Raw genomic sequence first — 25,409 nt, forward strand, 5'->3', positions numbered from 1 at the left:
TGCCTCCGAGCTCACCTTTGCCCAGATCCTGCAGCAGCATTGCGGGGGCTGACTTCAGCGTCACAAAGTCCTGCCTGAAGAGGTTACAAGGCTCAGTTCAGTCCCTCCTTAGCCTGATCACCCATAACTATTGCGGGAAGGTCCCAACGTGCTGCGGACATTCGGGTGATGGAGATGTGGTTTGATGCAGTTGCAGGACAGGCGGTTCAGCAGCAGTTCCCTGCGCAACAGCACAGCGGTGAAGAAAACTGACTCTGACCAAGGCCTGAATAGTGACCAGGACAAGGCCAAAGACTGCAATGGGCAAGTGGTCCCCAAGGTCATGCTGGAGCGATCTGCTACAGTGATTGATGTATGTGCTTGGCTCTGTGTCATTGCCTTCCCTTGAGCGTGCCCACCCTGACATACCCTGGCAGAGGGACAGGCTGCCGTGATTCAAATTGCCGCAACCCAGCACGGTCCTCCAAACCAGTCAGAGGTGCCTTGCAGCCCACCTGTAGCTCCCACATTACATCCCATATCTTTGAACCATGTCCCCCCTCCCTTTTTTCTTTTCTTTTTTTTTTTTCCCTGTTGTATCTTTAAGCACATTAGTCTCCAGCACTCTGTGTTCATCCACTGTGGCCTCCTCTCCTTCCAGTTCAATCCTGCCAATGAAGCGGAGAAATCGGACCACAACCACCTTGCTGTGGGCAGCCAAGATGGGCCAGGCCTTGAGAAAAGAGTGGGAAGCGCAATCAGTGTCATCTCCAATGCTGTGGAAGGTATGTTCTCCCTCAACCCAGGTGAGGGCCATTTCAGCCCAGCTGGGCTCCAGGTGCTTAGCACAGGCCAGTGATACAGGCTGTCCCAAATCTCCTGCCTGGTGCTACGGGTTGGCCCCAGGGTCTCTGTATGGGATCAGTGTGCTGCAGTGTTGCTCAAGCAGGGCTTTTTGTCCCAGCTTGGTAGGGTGAAGCCTGGAGGCGCAATACTACAATATCTCATTCGAATGAGTAGGATTGCAATGGACTGCCGTGGTCTCCGGAGTCAACTGCGAGCTGCCCAAATGGCCTCTCAAGCTCCTGTCTTAACTTAAGCAAAATGTACCATAGGCTCAGCAATAACTGGCTTTCCAGCCCCAAATACTGTCTTTAGTAAGAAAGCCGGAGAGTGACTTTTCAGAGCAAGATCTTTCTAAGCAAAACAGCACAATACCATCATTGTCTATGGGGCTTTTTCCAGGGATTAAATCACATCACTCCAGGGATTTACCCTGCCCTCCTGGGAAAGGGGTACAAACCCTCAGGCAGATCCCACACCAGAATGGTTCTCTTGGGCCATCCCCGCAATCTCGTCTTGGCATGGACACCTCAAACCCTGCCCTGGTGCTGACAGCAGAAGTGGGGCCTCTGTTCCCTGACTGATCTGCCTTCCCACTCCTCTTTGGTTTGGAGGGTCAGGTTCACAGGGCCACTGTGCCCCAAGCACAAGCAGGGTTCTCCATTCAACCCCCACATAAGATTCATAGATAGTCCTGAGCTGGATCAGGACCTCAGGAGAGGTACCTTCTGATGGGTTCAGGTGCTCCTCCCACCTTGGGAGGACAGGAGATGCCCAGACATTGATGTCATTTTTCCTTCCTGCCCTCAGAGCTGGAGGAAGCTCACCAGAAGTGCCCACCTTGGTGGTACAAATTTGCCCACACGTTCCTGGTCTGGAACTGCTGCCCTTTGTGGCTGAAGCTGAAAGGGTTTGTCAAGCTGGTGGTGATGGACCCCTTCGTGGACCTGGGCATCACCATCTGCATCGTGCTCAATACACTCTTCATGGCCATGGAGCACTACCCCATGACAGAGGAGTTTGAGAACGTGCTGACCGTGGGGAACCTGGTAGGCAGCTACATGCATCCTGTCCTTCCCCATTTGCAGCCACGCGATCCACCCAGGGGACAGATCCCCTGTGGTGCCCATGTGTCATCTGAGCAGCACTCATGCATGCCTGAAAAGCCCCCTCCTGGCTGCTGAGAAAGTGCTCGGGGGGGTTGGTCACAGCATCCCTCCAACAGGACGGGCTTCAGAATGGCTGAGATCAAGAGAGATCAGCAGAGGTGATGTGGGTGATGGGATCAATCATCCATTCCTTCCTTCCTGCTGCAGCTTCTGGGCAGATGCCCATCTCGCCTGGTGTGTCCCAGTATTGCCAATACGTGGCATGGCCTTGCAGAGCTTTCCTGAGCCAGCCTGGGGTCAGGCCTGAGCCATTGCCAGTCCTGGCTGACAGTATAGCATCCTGTCCTTGCAGTGTTGCATGGTCATGTGGCAGAGCAGGGGCTAATTCTCAGTAATCCCCAGCATTCAGAAGCTGGAAACATCCAGGTCCCCACTGAGTAGCAGGCACCAGTGCCAGCAGCATTAAAAAAAAAGGGGGTGGGGGCTTTCCCCATTCCTGGGTGAAAACACTGCAAATCTGGGCTGTTCTGATTTCATGGGCATATTTAGCAGTCTGCTCTGGCTGCTCCTCTTTGGTTTTCATGGCAAATGACTCTAGCTGGATGCAGTCTGGTAGTTGGACAAGTCTGTGAGGCCCGAAAGAGCAGCCTGGAGGCTGGGGCAGCGGAGGGAAAGGAGGGCTCCATCGGAGGCTGAGCTCGCTGCCTCCTCTCCTCCCACCTTGCCCTGCCTTCTGTCTGCTTCCAGCACCTGCTGGGGCCTCTCTATACACAGGCGCTTGAGTGACACATGCCGGGGCCCGAGCCATGGGCAGGCAGGATGATGCTCAGCACATAGCTGCTTTGTATCTGGTTTCATTCAGGAAATACAAGGGGATTAATCGGCTATTGCTCGAAGAACAGTCGCGCTGCAAAAACGGCTCTGGCTTTTCCTCCAGGCCAGTGGCATTCTCTGGCTGTGTCTGAACCCCAGAGCCCAGCACAGGGGAGCCAGCGGGCTGGGGGAACTGGGGGGGTTTGCTGGGAAGGGCTAGATTGAGCCAGGAGCAGGAGAAGCAGCTCTCCTGCTCTCCTTGATCCCTGCCATGGTCTCTCCCCACTCACCCGCCTGTACCCAAGAAGGCCTCACCAGCCACTGCCCAGCTCAGAAAATCAGTGAAGAGAGCAGGGACTGAGGTGCCGATCAGCTGGTAGGAGCAGCAAAAGGGACGTTCATGGGCTGGCACGCAAAGGGCGATGTTGGGGACCAACCCCCTGGTATCTCTGCACTAAAGCCTTTCTTCAGCCTTTCCTCTTGGCAGGGCAAAGGCAGGGGCCTGCGCGTCCCAGTGCGATCTGCCCCCAGTGCAAAACTTGTTGTCATGCCCCCTCTGCAAGTGCTGTGCAATTGCACTGAGGATGCTAATTGTCACTTAGCTGATCCTGCTCTGGAGTAATGTGATAATGCACAGTGTCATTATAGTCCCAGGAAATAGTAATGTGTAAAAGCTGGACCAGCTTTTGCATCACAGGGCTCGGGGTAGTGCCAGGGCCTTGTGGGCAAGGGCAGCCCAGTAGGAGCCCAGTTCCCAGTGCTGGGAATCCCCTGTGATTCAGCAGTCATTTGAAGGGGTTGCTTTGCCAGTGAGGCTTCTTTCCCCCTGCCAGCATGCACCTCTGCCAAGTCTTTTCCGAAGTGATCGGTGACGAATATTCCCACCCCAGCCTTGCAAGCGATGCTGGGCTCTCAGCTGTGGGCAGGGCTGCAGCTGCATGGTGCAGGAGATGCTTTGGGAGTACCCTAAAAATGCAAGCTGCCACCCACCATGCCACCCATGCCAAGGCTCAGTGCTTGCTTTCATGCAGACTGATGGGGTGCTGTTTCCCACAGGTCTTTACAGGGATCTTCACAGCAGAGATGGTCCTGAAGCTCATTGCACTGGACCCCTATGAGTACTTCCAGCAGGGCTGGAACATCTTCGACAGCTTCATCGTCACGCTGAGTCTGGTGGAGCTGGGCCTGGCGAATGTGCAGGGACTGTCTGTGCTCCGCTCTTTCCGCCTGGTAGGTGCCGCGGGGCCAAGCTGTGCATGAGGGTTGTAGATGTGGTTGCCACTGGAGTAGAGAACAGCTCTTTCAAGCTCCCTGGCTGCGGCAGTCACCAGCTTGCCCTATGTTAAAAGATAATGCCACTAGTCAAGGTAGATGTTTAGGAGCACTGGGGTGTGTTCCCTTTCCCGAGCAGTCGAGTGTTTAGTTCCTCCTGTCCTAACGCAACAGCCGTATGAACACCTAATCCCAGCCTCGCAGCCCTGCTGACACCTTGTGGCAAGGAAAGCCCCAGGCAACTGAATGCCTTGCTTCCTTTCTCCTTGCAGTTGAGGGTTTTCAAGCTCGCCAAGTCCTGGCCCACCCTGAATATGCTCATCAAGATCATTGGCAACTCGGTGGGCGCCCTGGGAAACCTCACACTGGTGCTGGCCATCATCGTCTTCATCTTTGCTGTGGTGGGGATGCAGCTCTTCGGGAAGAGCTACATGGAATGCGTGTGCAAGATCTCCGCTGACTGCACACTGCCCCGCTGGCACATGCACGACTTCTTCCACTCCTTCCTCATTGTCTTCCGCATCCTCTGTGGGGAGTGGATCGAGACCATGTGGGACTGCATGGAGGTGGCCGGCCAGACTATGTGCCTCATTGTCTTCATGATGGTCATGGTCATCGGGAACCTTGTGGTGAGTCTCAGAGCCTGGGATGGGCACCCAATGAAATGGGGGGCAAAGGCGGAGTGTGTCACAGGGGAACACATCACCTTCAGCTTCTGCCTCTCTCTCCACGCTGCCTAGCTTAGCTCATCTACAGGGCTATTTCCATAGGCTGGACCTTGTGGGAGCCATATAGGAGCAGAGCCAAAGGGTTAGACTTCCCTCCTGTATACCTGGAGGCCAGTGTGGGGGTGTGTTGTGTGCTCAGGTCTTCACAATCTAGGATAAGAAGCAGCTTCTGCCTGAGGGACCTTATGCTGAAACCAGAGGAGTGAAAGGGGAAACTGAGGCAACAAAAGGTGTGATGACAGACTTTAGGGAAATGTGGGAGCAACTTTGGGACAAGAGGGAGCTCATCTTAAAACTGCCCTTTCCTCTCCACGTGGCTTTCCATGCTCTCCTGTGATGAGAGATGGAGGCACTGTTGTTTCTCTTGCATGCTCAGCTCACCCTAGGGCTCGCCTTTGCTCTCAGGTCCTTTCTGGAAGGAAGCTGCAGACCCCCAGTATCCCCAGTCCTCGCCCTGCCAAGCCACTCTGTCTCAAGTTGGTCCAGGTGACATCCCCAGGATGCATTACACCTCCACAGGTCCTTCCCTTCCAGTCCTGCAAGCCCCTGTGCCCTGGCAAATCCCAGCTGCAGTCACCCTCTCCGCTGCCCGTTGGCCTCCTCATCCTCGTGCCCTGAACCAGGCCCTGTTTACCTCCCCTCTAACCCGAGCCGCTTGCTGCCCTGTGCCGCTGCCTGCACTGCGGACGCAGGCCTGCGAGTTCCAGGAGGGTGTGAAATCCTTTCTAAACTTGGTAACCTGCTTGCTGATGGCTTTGAAGCTTGTTTTCCAGGCTGCGTGGGCCCTGCTCTCCTTTCTTAAGGAGCAAGGCAGGGAAGGGAACCGCAGCGGCTTGCCGAATCGCTCCTATTACTTGCCGGGGTTGTGTAAGCCCTTTGGAATTTGCTTTGAAAAACTATCTGCCAAGGGAGCTGCTGGCACCTCCCTCCGCGCGCCGGATGGCTGCTCCATCCCCAGGCCAGCACAGCCCTCCAGCGGAGCAGTGGCAGCCTGGGGGTAAAACCTGGACTGCCCCATGGCTCAGGTCAGGGTCTCCATCAGAGGACAGAAAGTCAGGATTTGGGTATTATGCCTTGCCCAGAGCTGATCCCACAGCTCATCCCACGTATATGAAGCTTCAAGCTGACCGTGACCTGAAGTAAAGAGCAGCCACCTCCAGGGCTGCCCATTGCCCAGCGGTTAGTGGTGGCCACAGGGCAAGCACTGCCGTGTCTGCCTCGATCCAAAACCTCTCTGGGACTGAGTTTTCAGCGTCAGTTTCTAATGGTGCCTTTAAAGGGGTCCTACTTGTTTGAATCACGATGCAAAACCAGGCTGAAAATCACCTGCAAGCAGCAGAAGCATTTCCAGGATGGTTTGCAGCCAGCACAGGAGCTCAGGGACTGGGAAATCCAGCCAGGGCTCCCAGTCCAACCAGAAGGGCCCTGGAGACCTTTCCGGTTCTGGAGCAAGTTTTTAGGGGGGAGGGTCTATCCATCCCCTCAGGGGACTCTCCCAGAGGGGAGATAGGCAGCAGGATGCCTCATTTCTTAGCTGATGGAAGCAGAGGCTGTTCTCCCAGGTTAGGGAGGTTCAGCCAGCCCAGAGATTGCATCCCAGTTTTCTGGGCAAGTTTTGCAGCTTCCGCTGTGCTCTGTGCTGCTGCAAGGGGAAACTTTAAAGCCCAATTCAGAGCCAGCTCTGCCCTTTTCGTCCCCTCTGCCACGGCCCCCTTCTGCATCTCAGGTACTTCCATTTCCTGGAGCATGTCCCATACAGTCTCCTGAGTATCCTGGCTGCAGGGAGGTGTGTATTTCTCCCCTGCTTCCCATCCAGTGGGATAAGGCAGAGGCCAGTCGTCCTTTACTGTTAATGACACTTTGAGCATTTCCTTTGGAGTTATTAAGGGAAAAGGGAGGAAGTCGGTCAGGTGACAAGGTAATGGACTCCTGTCCAAAAAGCCAGTGCCAACAGCAACAGAAACTATTAGCTGTAATTGGTACTTAACATAAGTATTAAACTGATGGGATACTAGGGATTTATTTAAAGATGCGATTTAAGTCATATGGTATGAGCCATGTGAAAACAGCAGTGACCTTGAATAGCAGCTAATTCCCTTCTCAGATACGCGGCTGGCACAAAAAGGCACAAACATCAACAGCTGTGGGCTTGGCCCAACGGCCGGCTTCGCACAGCAAGTGCATTTCTCAGATTTGCTTTGCCAATGCTCCTGCACTGTGGGGAGAGCCTGTCCTGCTCCCCTTCTCGCTAGCTGCACTGGAGTCTGGGTTTTTTGCATACGGCAAGTCGGCCTAGGCCAAGCATTAATGCTGAGGCTGCAGTTAGGTCCAGTGATGTTTTGGGCACTGAGGAAAGAAGAGCAGAGAGCCCATGGTCAGAACAGTATAGCGCGTTGAGTTTGCATTCCATGAACTGGCTTGTATTGAGATGAAATTCTGCTTTCCATGGAGCAGGGTGGTCTATGGTAGAAGAGGGGTGAGGTTACAGCTGTGACGTAGGCTCTCACATGGCTCCAAGGTGTTGGAAACCCTCAGGAGTTTGTTGGGCATCCAAGCTAATGGAGCTAGGAAAGTGGAGAGGGCAAAAAGCTGGATATGCCTCCCCAGGAAGAGAAGAGACTGAGCTGTGTCCTCAGGAGCAGTGGGAAGAAGTGCCGTAGGCTTGGGGAGTCCCACCTGGGGACCAGCCAGGCCAAGAGCACAAAGAAAGAGAAGGGAGGGACTTGCTAAAGGACTCACAGGGGAGACTGGGAAGGGCCACAGTATGGACTGGCATAGGTGATGCTCACAAATGGTTTGGCAGATTCTCACCAGCACCCAAGTGGACTGGGGTGATCCTGGGGGCATCACAGCCCAGGGAGGAGTGAGGAGCTGGACATGCAGCCCACATCCTCCAGGTGATGGGGTCGGGGTGTCTGTATGCCCCAGGGGAGCAGACCTCCATGTGGTCTCCAAAGCTGGGTGAAGGGAAGAGAGAGTCCCCACTAAGTGCTCAGCAAAGGGATCTTCTCCACAGCCAGCGCTGAGCCTCTGCTGCTCCAGCCTGTGGGGACCTTGTTGGTGCCAGACATCAGCACTGGTGTTTGCTTTTGTGCCCTCCAGGTCCTGAACCTGTTCTTAGCTTTGCTGCTGAGCTCCTTCAGTGCCGATAGCCTGGCAGCTTCTGATGATGATGGAGAGATGAACAATTTGCAGATTGCTATTGGCAGAATCACCAAGGGCATCGACTTTGTAAAGACCTCTGTCCTCATGCTACTCCACAGGCTGTGGAAGGGGAAGAAGGCCCCAGAGGAAGAGCAAGAACATAGTAAGATGGACAACTCTGTGCTAAACCACATGGACACTGTCCAGGAACCCAAGTCGGAGTACATGGATGGAGTCACTGTGAAAGAGCATTTGTTCATGGATGAACTGGACCACATGAATTTCATTAACAACCCCAACCTGACTGTCCATGTCCCCATTGCCTCAGAGGAGTCTGACCTCTACGAGGAAGAGACGAGCACGCAGTCTGACACTGAAGATGCTAAGGTGAGAAACGAGCGGTGGCAGGGTTTCATGCTGAAACATGGTTTCAGCGCAAAAACTGGGACTGACCCCCTTCAGCGGTTCAGTCTGCCTGTACCTCCAGTTACACAGTACTTCCCACAGAGAGATGCTGGTTTTAGTTGCTTTTAGCTTTTCCAAAACGCAACGTTTGGTGTGTGGCATGGGCTGAACTTGGGGAGTTTTAGCAAAAAATAACCTGCCATTTCCCAGCACGAGCTGGAGGGTAGAGCTATGGTGGGGGTCCGAGCCAGAGTATGGGGTGTTTTGGATCAGGCTACAGGGTTATTGCTAACGTCAGGGGAAACTGCTGCAACCGCAGGGTTGGTGCAAGGGTCAAAGCACTCCAGTTTGGGGCTAAAGATGTTAGAGAGGAATTTGATGCCAGAAAAGTTGGGAAATCTGCTGATGGCACTAACATTGGATCCACTGCTAATGCCTCAGAAAGCATCTTTGAGGGGGGATATGAAACCAAATGGAGCTTAGCACGAGTGAACATGAAGCGATGCATTTTGGATCCAAAGTTGACGAGACAGCTGATGCCAGTATTGCTACATCAAGGCGCAGAGGGGACTGTCAAGGCTCGTGGGACGGAGGCAACCACCTTTGTGCTCCGAGATGATGACAGGGAGGCATGAGACAAGAAACCCAGGAAGATCTGAGCAGGCACAAAAATGAGCCTGATGGTCTGATGGGAAATTACTGCTTGGAGCAAGGTTGCACCAAGGACTTGAGGAAATGCAGGGCAGTGGGGACACCGCAGAGAAGCAATTACATCCATTGGGAAAGGGAGAGGTTTTTATACGAGTAGGGGAGCAGCTCCAATCTGGGGCCTTATCATGACTGTCACTGGCAAACCTGTCTGCCCAGAGGCTGAGGAGCCTTTGGGAAGCTCTGCCTCAGCACTATCCAGGGCTCAGGGCTGTCTGCTAGGGCAGAAGGGCGTTAGGTGGAACAGGCGCAGTTTGGGTGAGATGTGGATCTTGGATGAGTTGCTAGAGCCTGGCATCACTTCCCTGCTGTTGAATCCAGCTGCATTTCAGTCCCTCTGTTTCCCTGCTCCACCTGTGCTATTACAGTCTCCCCAAAAGCTTCAGTGCAGTTTGCTTAGGGCAGCCTCTATTTTACAGCTGCTGCTGCTGAGTGACTGGCTGAGATTAGGCAGAAAGCCTGGACAGGGCTGGAAAATGAACCAGGACTCACAAAATCCTAGAGGCTTCCTCCTCGCTCCCCATCTGCAGACTCCTTGCAGACTGAGGAACAAAAGCGGGTCTTGTCCCCTGTCTGGCCTCCTGCAGCACCCGGCCTGCAGGGGTTTGCGCATTGTCCCTACAACAGGTACGGTGCCGCACCGACAGGGAGAAGAGCTCTGCAAAACAGTATGTTTTCAGCAGTCAGGGTTTCAGGAAGAAGGTGGCACGAAAGGCTGCGGCTGGCAGTGACCTACTGCAAACTCGCTGCCGAGTTGTGCTCAGGAGGGCCAGACTTGCCTGGGGCACCTCCAAATCCCTTGGCCAAGGGAAGGGGCAAAGGGAATTGCTGTGTTGTTTCCGCTAATGTTGCCAGCCAGGAAGACGGAGTTGGCCCCGCACACTTATCCCCCCATTCCTCCTGCTGCAAGTCCAGTTTGGTTGCGCGTACCCTCCCGACCGTGCCGTACCGCAGCTGGATGTGCTGCAAGGAGGCAATGCTAATGCCAACCCAGCGGCCTCGGGGAACATGTCCAGTCTGGCTTGCGGGGACCCCCAGGCTTCCGTCTCTCACCCGCTAACACCCTGATGTCCTCACCACAGCAATGTCCTTTGCAACCCGGCTGCTGGGGGAAAACGGTAGCATGCAGCTATTAGACTTCTCCCAGCGCCGGCACACCAGCCCCGGCGCTGTCCGGCTGTGTTCAGCTGACACCTAGCGGCACCCACTCCGACACCCTGCACCTGGCTGAGATCACACAAGAGCGTGTTTCGAAAGCCGGTCCTGGATGATCGGAGCATGCAGCGGGCAAACCGCAACTCTTGGGACCTTCTTGCACCAACTACTAGCTCATCCTATCGGCTGCAGGGGTTTCGGTAGCTCAGATCAGTCGGACGAGGTGCAATCCAGGGAGCTGCACTACCAACCAGGCCCCTGCCTGACGGGGCAGGACAGGCACGGGGCTGGGGGGTTATTGCATTAAATGACTGCCCAGTAATTAGAAATTAGGCACCCAGTGGTGAAAGCTATGATGAGCTGAGCCTCAGGGAAGATTTCTGCTAGCTCCATGTGTTCACATGCCATGGACTAGCTCCAGATGGAGCCAAAGCCCGACAGAGTGCCTCAAGTCGGGGACACAGGCTTCTGGTGATGATGGCAAACTGGGGCGGGGGGGGGGGGGTGTCTCTGAATCAGCTGCTCTGCAAATGCTGATAAATGCTCACCTCCTTCTAGAGAAGCTCCTTTCCAAGGATAAATATCTTTCCAAAGATATTTTTCAGGGTGTAACTAAAGCAGCAGAAAAGACAGGAATGTGGCAGCATAATTGCTCTCCTCAAGCATCTTTGCCTCTTATGGTTGATTCATTTTTCGCATCATTAAGCAGCGAGGAGGTGACAGAGCAGCAATGTTGGTGTGCTCCAGTTAAGCAAAGAGTTGGTGCTGCAGCTCAGGACTCTTCATCCATGTGTCAGACTACCAAGAGCTCTGCCCTGAGGGTTTTGTGCTGCAGCATCCTGAGCTGCCCTGGCATCCCCTGGGAGGGGATGCCTCGGACCTTCTTGCCCTCTGCAGGATAATGTCTCCCCTACGATGCTCTGGAGGCCAGCGCTGGTGCATCGAGGGCGTATTGCCAAGTGTCATGTGTTACAGGGGATCATAGGTGAATCTGGGTGCCTAGCGCCTGGATGCTGGTCTTCAACCGGTGCTGGTAAGCATGGATAAAGCCATGGATCAGGGTTTTGGGTGGAAATGCCCAGCCAGGCTGGAGCTCTCATACCAGGTGTGTGATGAAATTTGCCTTGGAAACCTGCTGGTGCAGGCACATGGGGGCTTGGGAGCCCTCAGAACTGCTGGAAGGCATGTGGATTGGGGACTGTGGAGTGGTAACAGCCAAGTTATCCCAGTCTGTCCCACAGGACCTGCCCTGGGCACTGGCAAGTGCAGAGCTCCCAAGTTACACGAGCCTGCAAAGTGCCTCTTGGGCACCTTTCTCCTGAACCCCAGCACTTTTGGGCTGGTTTGTCCCTGTCTCCTGTCTTTGCGAGCTTTGTCCTGGAGGCAGACGGTCTCTGTGTGTCCTTCCTTGGGGTCACAGCTAGCTTGGCTCTGTGCCTAGGCCTCCTAATCCCCATGCTGCTTCTCTCTGCCCCCCTGCAGCCTGGCCCCAGCATGGTCCCACTACTCCTACAAAGCCACCAGCTTGTGCCACCATGGCAGCAGTGACCTGCTCGAGGCATGCAGTACCCAGGCTGTAAGGGCCCCTGAAAGCAGTGTCTTCTCCTAATGATGTGGCCATGACCCCTGTGGCTGCAGGCAATGACAGTGCTTCAAAATACCCCAGCCTCACCTGGGTGTCTGCCTTAAGCCAGGCTTCTTAGCCTTGGAGCTGCTTGGTCCTCCATCTCCTTTATGCACTGCTGAATGCACTAGCAGCCTTGGGGGAGGACTACCTCCTTTCTGTGCAAACCAATGCCATCCTGCATGGCCCTCATCATGAGATCCTCAGCCCAGCAAACTTCTCCCTATTTGCTCTCAGGTAGGACAGGCAGGTATGGGGATCTGCTCCCTCCCCACAGGTGGCAGAAGGTCTTCTCTGAAAGCCAGAAAAGGGTGAACAAACAATGCCAGAGGCTTGCCAAGGTTTCTCTTGTTATCAACCCCTGTGGGCCTACTGAGTGGTGTCTGGGAAGGCAGCCAAATGGAGCCGCAGCATGAGGTGGAGCAAGCAAGAGCTATTTGGGATGCAGGTTTTGAACTTGGGTGAACCTTGGTCTAAAAGCTCTTCAGAGCGAGCTGAGCCAGGAGCATTTGAGATAAGTGCCAGGGTGGGAGCCTGGGTTTCTGCAGGTCTAATTATACCAAAGGGGGTTGTCAGAAAGTTTGTTGGGTGGGGGGTGCACAGAGGAGGAGGAGGAGGTATGAAAGCAGCCTGAAATAATGGTAAAACTGGATGGGAGATGGATTCACTGCGCTGGGAGGAAAGGTGGAGTCAGGGGACCTTTTTCTCTTCTGAACTGTGCCAAAAAATGAATCTTGTGCGAGCTCCCATACCAACAGTCCTCCGAGGTTTCCAGCCCCAGCAGATCAAACAGCTTTGCTCTGGGCCTCTTCCAAGAGAGCACTTTGGTGTCTGCTTTGGCAGCTGCGTTTTCAAAAGAAAAGGGGAAGACAACTGTACTCAAAGCAGCCTCCAGGCAAGGGATTTGCACCGCTGGGAGGCGCAGGAGGGCTCCTGAATGCCCCCAGTGGGCTCCCTTGCTGCATCCCAGTGTCGTGTTAGCGCTTGGGTGGATGAACCTGTCGTGCTCCCATAAAACGCCAGCAGTGCTTGATATCAGATATCTCCTCATCATTCTTTTTTTCTTCACTGGGATTTGTAAATCCACTAACAGTGACTTGTGGAAGCTGGGAGCTTGCTGTTTTTTGTAAACCCCTCCAAGCACATGTGCGGCAGGCTGTGTCTGTGCCCATATCTGCCCGCAGGCCAGGACCCCAGCAAGGTTTTAGAAATGCTCTTGTGCATATGTCCTGGAGTTGGGGGGGTGGAAATGAATTTTGTGGAAACCGAGACAAAAAGGCCTCGGGCTTAGTCTCCTGTACTAGCAAAGGAGAGCTCAGATTTGTTGTAAAAATGCATATCAAACCTGAAAATAAAGCTGGAAATAGGACTTTGCCCTCCACTGTTTCTGCTGAAAAGCATCCCATTCCCCTGACCATCTTCTAGTCTGTCGAGACACATCCGGGACTGGTTTCGGGACGTCACAGTCACGAAACGGAGCTTTGGGCCGACCCCTGCCGTTTCCTAGCAAGGGAGAGCGCTCTCCGCATGGGTGGCCCAGGCGTGGGGTGTGACGGTGCCTGTCTGTGCGCCCAGCAGCTGGGAACACGTTCGGAGAGACCTGCCACCCCGGCTGCTTCCGGAGGAAGGGAGTTGGGTTTCTGTTCTGCCAGCTTTCTGGTAATTGCTCATCACGGTGCACAGGAAGCCAAGGTGTGTTTTACCCCTGGGAGGAAAGGGCTGATTTCTGCACAGGCCAGAGTGTGGTGCCTTGATTGGAGCTAGCCAAAGCTGGATAAAATAAAATGGGGACCAATGCCGCTGTGTGATTGCTTCCAGGCCGGAGGATTCACCAGGTCTGTTCCTCCAGTCTGGAAGGTCCTGAAGTGGCCCCACGTGGGGTTCGGCCCCATGGAAAGAGGGTGCAAAGCTCCTGCCCAGCAGCAGTCCGGAGGATGGCTGGATAGAGGCACTGGCAGACTGTGAGCGTCGCTGCTGGTGCCTGGCCTGCCCTGAGGCTGCCTCTCCCCTGCCCTTCACAGAATCCCCTGTCGAGTGACAACGCGTCGTCACTGTGCAGCACCGTGGACTACAAGCCCCCGCTGCCGGTGGAGGAGGAGGTGGCAGAAGAGGCTGAGGACAGCAACGAGCCCGAGGAGTGCTTCACAGAAGGTGAGGGGCCAAACAGAGCTGGGGGAGCTGACAGAGATGGAGGGTGGACATGGAAAAGCCATTGCAAACTGCCAAGCCAACCACTTGCAGCGTAACAGCGCCCAAGGTCACCCAGCCCAATCTCCAAATCCTCTTGCAGCCACTGGGGAGATGGTCCCCATAGGGCTCCCCTCCTGAAGGTGCTTCCCTAGCCCAGCAGGATCCTGCTACCGCCTCTTCCTAGGGAGGGAATTAAAATGGCAATAAAAACACGGATAGTTTCTCATTTGCGGAAGTGCTCTGGCGTGGAGGTAACGCACGGCTCCCTGTCCCCAGCCTGTGTGAAGAGGTGTCCCTGCCTCTATGTCGACATCACCTCCGAGAAAGGGAAGATGTGGTGGAACCTCCGGAAAGCCTGCTTCTTGATCGTAGAGCATGACTGGTTTGAGACCTTCATTGTCTTCATGATCCTCCTCAGCAGCGGGGCGCTGGTAGGTCTCACTTTTCACCCTGCCCCTGTGTTCTGTAGCAGCTCCCTGACTCGGTGGGAGCCCCGGAGTGCCGGGCCTGGCAGCGGCTCCAGAGGCTTTGCACTTCGCCTGGTTGCCCCTTGTGAGAAGCAGGGCTTGCAGGGAATGTGTCTTGTGCTGCCCCGGGAAGGCACAGGAGGCATTTTCAGATTCATTGCAACTATTGCTACCTACCTTTTTGTTTGATTGGCAGCAAAATAATACAGCTTCAGGCAGAGGTTTCAGGGTTAACACCCCGTTTGGTTCAGGTCTGCCAAACATACAGCATCGCAACAGGATCCTTGACCTCCAAGAGCCCTAACCCTGTACAGTTAAAGCCACCTCTCTCCATGCTGCACCAGCATGCGTCATTCACTCTGGTCTATGGGCTCGAGGGAATTAAATTCCCTGCAGCCTCTCTTCCCGCTCTTAATCTCACATGAGAACTAGCTGTACAATCTATCTAGTTTTATGGGGATGGTTCATGATTTGCCATCTCTATAACTGGCTGTCAGGAGGTGCTTTACAAATGATTCATGATTATTATTGTGCTGTTCAGCACTTCCAGCCACTGACTGCTGTGCCCTCTCCATGCCTGGGTGTTCGTTCACATTGACCTCATCAAAAAGTTGTGCATCAGACTATAGGCCCTCTCTGAGTATTAGGGCTGAATATAGCTCAGCTGAATCTGTAAATCTACAGAGCTAATGGAGAGACCAGCTTCTCGGCAAGTTTGGGGGTAAACAGAGAGGGAAGAAGGATACGGGGCCCGAATTCCAATTTTCAGACATACTTTACAATGCATCTCATCTGCATCAAGCTCTGAAATGCAGTTTGGACATGCCTGAGGTTGTAGCTAGTGCCAGAATCAAAAGCATCACTTGACTAAAACAACTGTGCAACAGCTGATTGCCATGTTAGTACCTCTGCTCCCTAACTTTTTGTGTGCTGTGTGGACATATCAGTGACCCAAACTGCTAAGGTCATTTTTAAGGCTACCTGGGCATCTAAAGGTGCAGGTAGGTGTCCAGGCTTTTGACTTGTGCTCAGGCTGATGGGAATTAGATGCAGCTGGATATTTGCTTCAGTGCAGCTTTGCCTCCCCCAGATGCTGCTCAACGGATCTAACAGGAGCTTGAAAACAAGAGTTAGATCCCGTGTTGATCGCATAAATGTCACCTGTAGTTAGGTTCTCAACTGTTCAAGCTGCCCTGTGCCCCAGGAAAATGGGGAAGATGCAAGAGTGGATGTGGCTGCACTGAGCTGTGCAGCAGGTCTAACAGAAGAAAGACTGTCATGTAGCTCCATGCCTTTTCCAGGCTTTTGAAGACATTCACATTGAACAACGGAGGGTGATACGCACTATCCTGGAGTATGCTGATAAAGTCTTCTCCTACATCTTCGTCATTGAGATGTTGCTCAAGTGGGTGGCCTACGGCTTCAAGGTGTACTTCACCAATGCGTGGTGCTGGCTTGATTTCCTCATAGTTGATGTGAGTGTTTGTCTGTTAAGCACATCCAGAGTCCTAGCTAGCCAGGGGACTGGGGAGATAGTGACAGGGGTCTGTAGCAGGCTATTGAAAATCTGTATTTGTATTTTAAAGGGTATTGGAGTCACTGTGCAACAAGGGCTTTAGACACTCATTTAGAATAACAATGCTCTATGGGAAAGGGCCGTACCTTTCCCTAGCTGCAGAATCCCTTTCCATTTCATACGTCCATGTCAAGAACAAGCCCACAATGCTCTTCTACTAGGTCCCGGCAGAGGTGTGAACTGACATAGGTTTTCCCAAGTGCTCCATGGCACAGCAAGCCGTTCAGCCCATGCAGTGCTTCTGTGTCCCCTGTCACCTCCACCCTCACATCCAAAAGGCAAGGACCTCCTTGCACAGACTAGGAACACAGTGGCCAAGTGGTCTGGTTGCTGGGGACCCAAGGTCTCAGGGCCAGTTCCCTTTGTTCCAAGACAACATCATAACCAGAGGCCTTAGGGGATGTGTTGCAGGTAGAGAAGCACAGTAGAGCAGGTAGGAGGTGCAGGGATGTGGTTCAGTTCCTCTTCTTTGTTTCCAGCTGAGATACTGCTAATTCCTTGGGCTGCTCCCCCTAGGTTTCCCTTATCAGCCTGACAGCGAACTGGCTGGGATACTCCGAGCTGGGAGCCATCAAGTCTCTGCGAACGTTGAGGGCTCTGAGACCGCTGCGAGCTCTGTCCAGATTTGAAGGCATGAGGGTAGGTGCCTCCCCCACATGCTGCTGGCTCTGACGTGGCCATGCAATTGAGCACTATGCAGCAAAGCTGGTGCCTTGCTGATCCCCTACATCAGGGATTGATCCCAGCTGGGTTTCATCGGCCTCCAGACCAGTGGGATTGACACCAAAATACCCTTAGCCCAGTTTGAGCCCACTTGGTGCTGCATGGGTGGATAAGATTGGGGCAGTGGGATGTGAGTGTCCACTCTGGTGTGCTCTCACATGCTAGCCTGGTTCCCTAGCCTCATCCTCCATGGTAGCCCTCCTCGATCTTTTCTCTCCTTGCAGGTGGTGGTGAACGCCTTGCTGGGCGCCATCCCCTCCATCATGAATGTCCTGCTCGTCTGCCTCATCTTTTGGCTGATATTCAGCATCATGGGGGTGAACCTCTTTGCAGGGAAGTACTACCGATGCATTAACGTCACCACAGGCGAGCTCTTCGACATCAATGTGGTGAACAACAAAAGTGACTGCATTGCCCTCCTCTACACCAACGAGGTCAGATGGGTCAACGTCAAGGTCAACTTCGACAATGTTGGCTTGGGATATCTGTCCTTGCTACAGGTGGTACGTACAGAAAGCAGCTGCCATCCCTCCAAGTAACGCATCCTCCTACCACGGCAGCATGAATAGCCATCAGGGCTAAGGCAAGATGCTCCCCCAATATCCAGAGTGGGTCCGCTGGGCTGGGCTGCCTCTTGACACCAAACTGGTATTTAGCACAGACTGACAAAGGCCCTGGAGAGTTGAGGAGGAAAGAGACAGGGTAGAAGATGAGATGGAAAGGGTAAACATTACCAGGGAACTGCTGCAGATGAATATAGGCAGCTCCAAGCCTGTAGCTGTGTTAACAGTCTTCTGCACAGCACAGGACTCAGGAAAGAGCAGAAGAGTTGATAGGAAAGGGAAGAAGTTTAAAGTGCCACTATTTGAAAAAGGAATATGCCGTAAACAGGGGAGTTAGAGCCATGAAAGGCCTCTCAGCTCCCTATGTCTCTCAGCTTCCTAAAATCCAGACTCTCCCATTCCTATTTTGCAACATAACAGATTTCCTGCAGGGAGGTAGGTTTTTTGCTTCCCATCTCTTCCCACCCCCCTGTTTGAAAAGTTGGGTGTGATATAGTAGTAGGCTGCAAAAGTTTTGTATAGGGAAGATGATGACTGGAAAAAAAGAGGTGTGTGTGTCCGTTGCAGTGCAGTGGGTGAATGCGGCCAGGCAGCGCTTCCAGTGAACCCCCCACAGCTGAGCAAGGCAAGCAGAAGGGGAACTGCTCACCGCAATTTTAATAAAAATATAGGTGTGGGTCCTGTTATTGGCTGGGCTGGGGTTAGTCCCTTCAGATCCACGGGACTGGTGGTTGTTGCAGAATCCGAGCATGACTTGAAGTGATTAACCAGCTATAAATTCAGCTTCCTCTTCAGCTTTGTTGTTCCATCAGATTCAGGAAACAAGATGTTCAAGCCTTTTGTTTAACAAATCAGCCACAAGAACCTGTAACAGATGTAATGTGCCCCCCTCCCCACTGGGATCAGGACCCATCAAATAACAGAGGCAGCAATAAAGAAGTCAGTGCTGCGCAGAGGTGGCACAGGTCTAGTGAGTGGGAGGGAAGCAATTGTCTCCTGGTCCAGCTCTGCTGTTAAGAAAATGCACCTTGTTTGGGGGAATAAAAAGTCTATTTGTTCTTTTCCCAGCCTGTTTTGCACTGGCATTTCTGCAAATGACTGGTAATGTCAATCACAGAATGGAGCACGTGTATACACTCATGTGAATGTGTGTGCACATGTGTAAAGCCTCAGTATTTCTATATCAGGACGTTTTTCTTGCAGATTCAACTCATGGTCTCTCTTGCACCCATGTACAGCACCGTTTGCATGGGGAGGCTGCCCACAGTGTAGCAGTAAGGCCAGGCTCAGCAGGTGTGCTCAGAGCTAAACCACCGGCAGCACCAAGCCCCTGACACGCACCCAACGTCCTCCACAGCCCTGAGTGCTTCATACTGACTCTTCTTCTCTGCTGTCCCTGCAGGCGACCTTCAAAGGCTGGATGGACATCATGTATGCAGCTGTGGACTCACGTGAGGTGAGGGGATAAACAGGAATCACTTGCAACCGGCACCAAATGTCACTCCTCTGACTGACTCGGTTCCCCCAGCAGTCTGTGAGCGGAGGCCTGGGGCCAAGAAGCAGCTCAGTGCAAGTTCAGCACGGGCTGGTTATGGACCCCTCATCCAGAGCATCCTCTCTCACTCTGCCCACTGGTGCTGTGGGGCTGTCTGCATCCCACCCATGGTCAGCCCGGAGCTTTGACTAGGTCATGGGCCAAAGAGTGGGGAAAGGAGGAGCAGTCCCCAATATGTTCCACCCACTGAGCTGCAAAGCCTCAAAAAGGGCAGTCTGTTGCGTCTCTTTGGGGGCTTCCTGCCACCCATGTCACTGTCACCCTTGGCCATCATCCCAGCGGCACCCCCCTCCCTGACACCTGGCTCCCACCACACCAGGGCTCCAGCTCAGGCTAACCCTGCTCCTCTTGGCTTCAGCTTCATGGCCCAAAATCCCCACTCTGCCTCTGCATCTCCGCACCCGAGGGCTTGCCCTTTGCCTTGCTGCGGATGATGCCTTCCATGCACCCTTTCCACTCGGAGAGTTTATCCTGGCCAGGAGAAAGTGCCTGGCTTGCCCTAAGCAGCAAAGTGGCTTTCAGTAGGATGTTCTAGGGAGAAGGGGGTGGCGGGGGGGGAGAAGGGAAGGTGTTTGGAGGAGTCTCATCCGGAGGCTGTTTCTAATGTGATCCCTGCCGCGATGTGTTCCCAGAGCCAGCCTGCATGTGCGCACGCACTGACACGAGCCAATTCAGCAGGAAGAATGTCCCAGCGCTTGCTGACAAAACAAAGCAAATTTGCCCATGTCCGGCTCGGAGGCGTCAGCCGCGCGCACCACGTAGGCCTGAACGTATTGTTTTCATGGCCTTTTTTTAGCTTTAGAAACAGCAGCTCTGCTCGCCCCAGCTGCAGCTGTCAGCGCTCTGCTGAGAGCGGAGGAGCCGTTTCCAGCTCCTTGTGAAAACATCTTAGGCTCCAGCCTCCACTAGCACATGGGAGAAAGCTGCTCTGGGACAAAATCTCCCCTCCTCTGCCAAGAGTTTCCCTCAAGATAAAGGAAGCCAAGTGTGACACCTTGAGATGTCTTAATTCAAATATGGGGCAGAACTAAATCCCTTGAGATGAGTGTTTTCTGAGGCTGCTAGGCTGTGCTACCCATGTGTGGTAGCACTGTATGTATTAAACCATTTTTCTTCTTCTCTTGGCTGTATTTCAGCCTTGCCAAGAGCATCTTTTCTTTCCCCACAGCACATGCTTTGGAAACAGGGGGTCAGGGCATCCTTATCCCCTTGCCCTAGCTGGTGTCCCACAGATGGCCCTTGCTGTGGCTGCTCCCTGCTCCCCGGGGACTGCTCAGCCCACACAGCACTTGCCAAAGCATTTGGGGCACCCACCTCCCAGCTCTGTCCAGACCTGTTGACCCTCGTCCAGGGGCTTGGGAACACGATTCTCAGAGAGGGATGATCTCATGTTCTTGTCTCCTGTTTCCCATCTCGCTTGGACAGATTGAAGAGCAGCCAGTGTATGAGATCAACCTCTACATGTACATCTACTTCGTCATCTTCATCATCTTCGGTGCTTTCTTCACTTTGAACCTCTTCATTGGTGTCATCATCGACAACTTCAATCAGCAGAAAAAAAAGATAAGTATTTCCTGGGTCCTGGCTCCCACAGCTCCTGCTGCCTTCCAGGGCGCTGGTCCGGGACAGAGGGATGCAGCTCGCAAGGATGAGGTCATGGGATGAGAAGGTTCAAGGCCATACTGTCTGGGTTCAGACAGACCCCAGGGTCCCTCTGCAACATGCACCCTGAATTGTTGGCATTGATAAGTTATGTGGTTTCCCGCAGGGTGAACAAGTCAGGGCAGCTGGACAAATAGCACACAGGGCTTGTGTCCTGGCTGTTATAGAGGCTTTCTCTTACAAAGGCAGAGGAACAGCATGTGTGTAGGGGTGGAAGCGAGAGGGGCTCTGTTTTCTCTTGTCTGTGCCACAGCAGTCGTGGCTGTTTGTCCATGCTGCTGCTTTCTGCCAAAGTACCCTGGGAAAGTCCCATGGGCAGAGTCAGGGTCTGTGGAGATGCACAGTGTGGGAGCAGGCTGACCAGCTGGCTCCATGCTCATTGAGGGCTTGAAGTCACTTGCCACCCCCAGGATGCTCCCAGAGGAGAGCTTTATTTTCTTTTTTTCCCATACCCCCTCGGGCCTTTCTCATGATTTTTCCATGCATTGGGAAGAGACTGATCTTCTGCTCTTAAGTGAGCAGCACAGGATTAATATCTCTTGATTGCTGGAGGGGGAAGTGGGTGGACAATGGGTAACCGTGAGTGAAAAAATCTTTGAGCAGAGCAAGCTCTAAATCCCACTGAGGTGCTGCCTCACTCGCAGTGGGAGTCAGGGTGGGACCTTATGGTGCAGACAAGCAAGGAGCTGGGGCAAACCCTATGCAGGACATGGGATGCCACAGATAGTCAGCAGGCATTGCCATGGGGCCAGGAGGCTGCATCTCACCTGTGCAGGAGGAAACCACTGTGCAGTGCTGGAGTTAGCACCCGCGGGGTGCTGCGAGCCAGGGGGAGGAAGGCAGAAAAGGGCAAGTGGGGAGGAAGGAGTCTTCACTAAATCTGCACTGCTAACAAGCTTGGTAGTAGCATGGCTGGAGATGCTTGGTAGGAAAGGGTGAGTTCCCAAGACTAACAGTGGCAATTCCTTTTATACTTTGGAGGGAAAGACATCTTCATGACAGAAGAGCAGAAGAAATATTATAATGCCATGAAGAAGCTCGGCTCCAAAAAACCCCAGAAGCCCATCCCCAGGCCCTCGGTATGTTGGGTTAATCACCCTTGAGTGCTGCAGGGAGGGAGCACTTTAAGCTACCAACTGTCCCAAGGCCCATGAGAAGGGTCAAGGGAAGAGCATTTGCCTGTGCAAGGAGCCAAATCTTGGCTCCCCATCTCTGCTTTCAGACAGAAGCTTGCTAAGAGCTGGGGCTTCAGAAGAGGCCAGCACATCAGGCAGACTCCTTTGGGTCTGTTCTTCAGCCCTGGGTCCACTAGCCAGGGGCAAGTGGGGTGTCTCTTTTGCAAGGACTGGCGTACGAGATTTTCTCCTAGCTCAGCTCTCATCTCCTCTCTCACAGGGAGTTAGACTCAGGGAAATGACAGCTTTCAACACTCCTAGAAGGGAAACTGTTCCAGCTAATGCATACGCAATTGTGACTTCGGCTTGATTTTGATAGCCCAGCTCAAATGAGGCCTTTTCCTATGCATTTATTTTTGCCCTGAGCTGTGAATATACTTAGAAAGCAAATGGACCTTGAGCCCATGTCTCTTGGCTATGTTGTTACAGCACCTGAACCAGCTGGGCTCCATGCTGGGCATCCTCCTCCCGTAGCCAGGACTCATAGTGCCTGGGTCTGTGAGACCTGTGCCCTCGCCACAACCCTGACATTTCCTGCACTCTTTTAAACGTGGTTCCTTCTTCTCTTTCCATGTGTCTTTGTTTTGTGTGTCTGTCACATGTTCCCACCTCACCTACCTGGTTCTCCAACATCACCTTATGACAGAACAAATTTCAAGGGATGGTGTTTGACTTTGTTACCAAGCAAGTGTTTGACATAACCATCATGATCCTGATTTGTCTTAACATGGTGACCATGATGGTCGAAACAGATGATCAAAGTCAACTCAAAACAGATATCCTCTACAAGGTTAACCTGGTCTTCATTGTCATCTTCACTGGGGAGTGTGTGCTGAAAATGTTTGCTTTGCGCTACTACTACTTCACTATCGGCTGGAACATCTTTGACTTTGTGGTGGTCATTCTCTCCATTGTAGGTAAGACCTGCTGGCTCCACCAGCCCAGTTTCCCTTCCTCAGGGGCCCCACCAGCTAACAGAGTAGAAACAGTCTGGCTGATCCGCTGTGACCAAGCCATCTCCCACCGCCCCCTTAAATGCACCCGCTGAGCAGGGCCAAGCTGACAGGACCCCCAGGACAAGATGGATGTGAGGCTACCCCGTGACACTAGGGCAGGATGAGGGGCTAGGGACATGTCCCACTTCCCCTGGGCATAGGGCTCCCCTCATCTCCCATGTTGCCAGGCTGTGCTGCTGAAACAGAGCAGCCGACATTTAACCTTTGGGTCTCTGCTCAGCGACGTTTTTTGATATATTCCTTTCACCACTGAAGGAGCAAGGAGAGCTGTGTGCTGTTCAGGGTAGCCTCATCCCCACCGTATCCACTGGCAGACAGGGCAGTGCTCTCCTGGTGTGATAGATGGCCAAATCAATCCTTCTCCCTGTGAACTGCTGACTAGCAAACACTCTGCAACCCCATGGAGGTGGCAGTCTGGTCCTAACATCCCAGTGCAGGACACAGGGAGCCCTGGGGTTTGCTCAGCACCATTTCTTCACCTCTCTCTTCACTTTGATGTTTGGCACCAATGGTGCTCAGAGACAGGGAACAGCCCCACCTTGCCTGCCTTTGTCAGCTACAGAGCAAGGCAAACTCACCACTTATTAATACTTTCACAGGTATCGTCCTCTCAGACATCATAGAGAAATATTTTGTATCACCCACCCTCTTCAGGGTCATCAGGCTGGCAAGGATTGGCCGTGTCCTCCGGCTGATTCGAGGGGCGAAAGGCATCCGGACTCTTTTGTTTGCTCTGATGATGTCCCTGCCTGCACTGTTCAACATTGGCCTCTTGCTTTTCCTTGTGATGTTCATCTACTCCATCTTTGGGATGTCCAACTTTGCCTATGTAAAGAAGGAGGCAGGGATTGACGACATCTTCAACTTTGAAACTTTCGGGAACAGCATCATCTGCCTGTTCCAGATCACCACATCAGCTGGATGGGATGGTCTCCTCAGCCCGATCCTGAACAGTGGCCCCCCCGACTGTGACCCAGACCTGGAAAACCCTGGCAGTTCGATAAAAGGGAACTGTGGCAATCCCTCCATTGGCATCTTCTTTTTCTGCAGCTACATCATCATTTCCTTTCTTATCGTGGTGAACATGTATATTGCCATCATCCTGGAGAACTTCAACGTGGCCACAGAGGAAAGCAGCGAGCCCCTCTGTGAAGACGATTTTGAAATGTTCTATGAAACTTGGGAGAAGTTTGACCCAGATGCCACCCAGTTCATTGAGTACAGCACCTTGTCTGACTTTGTAGACACCTTACAGGAGCCACTCAAAATTCCCAAGCCAAACAAGATCAAACTAATCACCATGGATCTACCAATGGTTGCTGGGGACAAAATCCACTGTCTGGATATCCTCTTTGCCCTGACTAAGGAAGTGCTGGGAGACTCAGGAGAGATGGATGCCTTGAAGGACACCATGGAGGAGAAGTTTATGGCTGCGAATCCTTCGAAGGTTTCCTATGAACCCATCACTACCACTCTGAAAAGGAAACACGAAGAAGTGTGTGCCACAAAAATCCAAAGAGCTTTCCGGAGGTACCTCCTGAAGCGCTCAGTGAAGCAGGCCTCCTACATGTACAGGAACAGTAAAGATGAGGATGCCCTGAAAGAGGAAGCGCCCGAGAAAGAAGGTCTGATTGCAACCAAAATGAACGAGATGTATGGGAACAGTGGGACAGATGCAGAGACAGCCCCTGCCTTTAGTCTTGCATCTGTTCCAAGCTCAGAGACTCAACATGCTCCTGGTGAAGCAAAGAAACGGGAGGAGGAACGTGTTGTGAAAGAGTCGTTGGTATAACAGAAAGCGTTTTCCATCTCTTGTCATCACAAAGCCTGAAAAGACTCCATTTGTATCTCTCCTTCGAGAACTCTTCCGTATCCAGATCAGTAGATCTTAGATATTGAGCTGATTTCAGATATTTCAAGCATACACCTTAACTTTTGAAGCAGGATCTCTTAATGATCCTGTTTTTTATAGTTCACTGCACTTGTGAAGAATTTAATATTTTTCTTATGAGATTTAAATGTGAAATCTCTCTATTGCTGGTGAAAGAGAAATATTTTAGTTTTGAAATGATCTAGTCATGGTAACTATATTTTTCAGACATTAATGAATGACTGTCCTTTTATTTAAAGTAATTATTTATTAATATTATTTCACAATTAAGAAAATTTTTTGCATATTATTCTTCCAGAGTGCATCCAGGTAGCCAGTGAAAGATGAGCCAAATGAGATAATATTAAGAATAATTACAGAAATGACAAGGTTTTGTGAACAAAAATCTCCAATGTCTTAAAGAAGCACTTTTCTTTGAATATTTGAATAAGCTTTAAGGATTTTTGTTATATACAGAGAAAGTGCAATTATGTCTTAAAGATTTGTTTGCATAGCCAAAACAAAGCGTCTGCAGATATGTTCTCAGGGTTGAATATCAGTTTTAAGGTCTCTGAATACACATTGCAATCATAAACCATTCAGGTCTCTACAGTACAGATGTAAGCTGTATTTATATTCATGCTTCTTTTCTGTTTTCCTGTTTCATCTAGATTATATGGCAGGAAAGCAATGGACAAAAATAGCGTTTGGAGAACATCCTCCAAGAATTCCCAGTCCCTGTAACAAAACCGCCTCTAGCATTTCTTTGAGCCCCACAACAAGTGGAAATCTCCTGCTGAAGCACTCTTGGTTACTGTTAGTTAACAAGATG

The 25,409-nt window shown here is 52.4% G+C and overlaps 1 protein-coding gene across 1 annotated transcript in view; it reads left to right on the plus strand.

The window, feature by feature from the left end:
* SCN4A (sodium voltage-gated channel alpha subunit 4) overlaps positions 1-24,499 on the plus strand; it is a 34,598-nt gene extending 10,099 nt beyond the window's left edge. Inside the window, exons 10-25 of the mRNA XM_067312189.1 lie at positions 191-352; positions 641-764; positions 1,633-1,871; positions 3,801-3,974; positions 4,289-4,645; positions 7,847-8,275; positions 13,802-13,931; positions 14,247-14,401; positions 15,739-15,912; positions 16,530-16,652; positions 16,961-17,239; positions 18,702-18,755; positions 20,280-20,417; positions 21,491-21,595; positions 22,338-22,608; positions 23,307-24,499. Coding sequence (XP_067168290.1) covers positions 191-352; positions 641-764; positions 1,633-1,871; positions 3,801-3,974; positions 4,289-4,645; positions 7,847-8,275; positions 13,802-13,931; positions 14,247-14,401; positions 15,739-15,912; positions 16,530-16,652; positions 16,961-17,239; positions 18,702-18,755; positions 20,280-20,417; positions 21,491-21,595; positions 22,338-22,608; positions 23,307-24,499 — 4,107 coding nt within the window. The remainder of the gene's footprint in view (positions 1-190; positions 353-640; positions 765-1,632; positions 1,872-3,800; positions 3,975-4,288; positions 4,646-7,846; positions 8,276-13,801; positions 13,932-14,246; positions 14,402-15,738; positions 15,913-16,529; positions 16,653-16,960; positions 17,240-18,701; positions 18,756-20,279; positions 20,418-21,490; positions 21,596-22,337; positions 22,609-23,306) is intronic.
* Positions 24,500-25,409: the final 910 nt, after the last annotated feature.

Source organism: Apteryx mantelli, chromosome 28, assembly GCF_036417845.1.
Source record: "Apteryx mantelli isolate bAptMan1 chromosome 28, bAptMan1.hap1, whole genome shotgun sequence".
Classification (NCBI taxonomy): Eukaryota; Metazoa; Chordata; class Aves; order Apterygiformes; family Apterygidae; genus Apteryx; species Apteryx mantelli.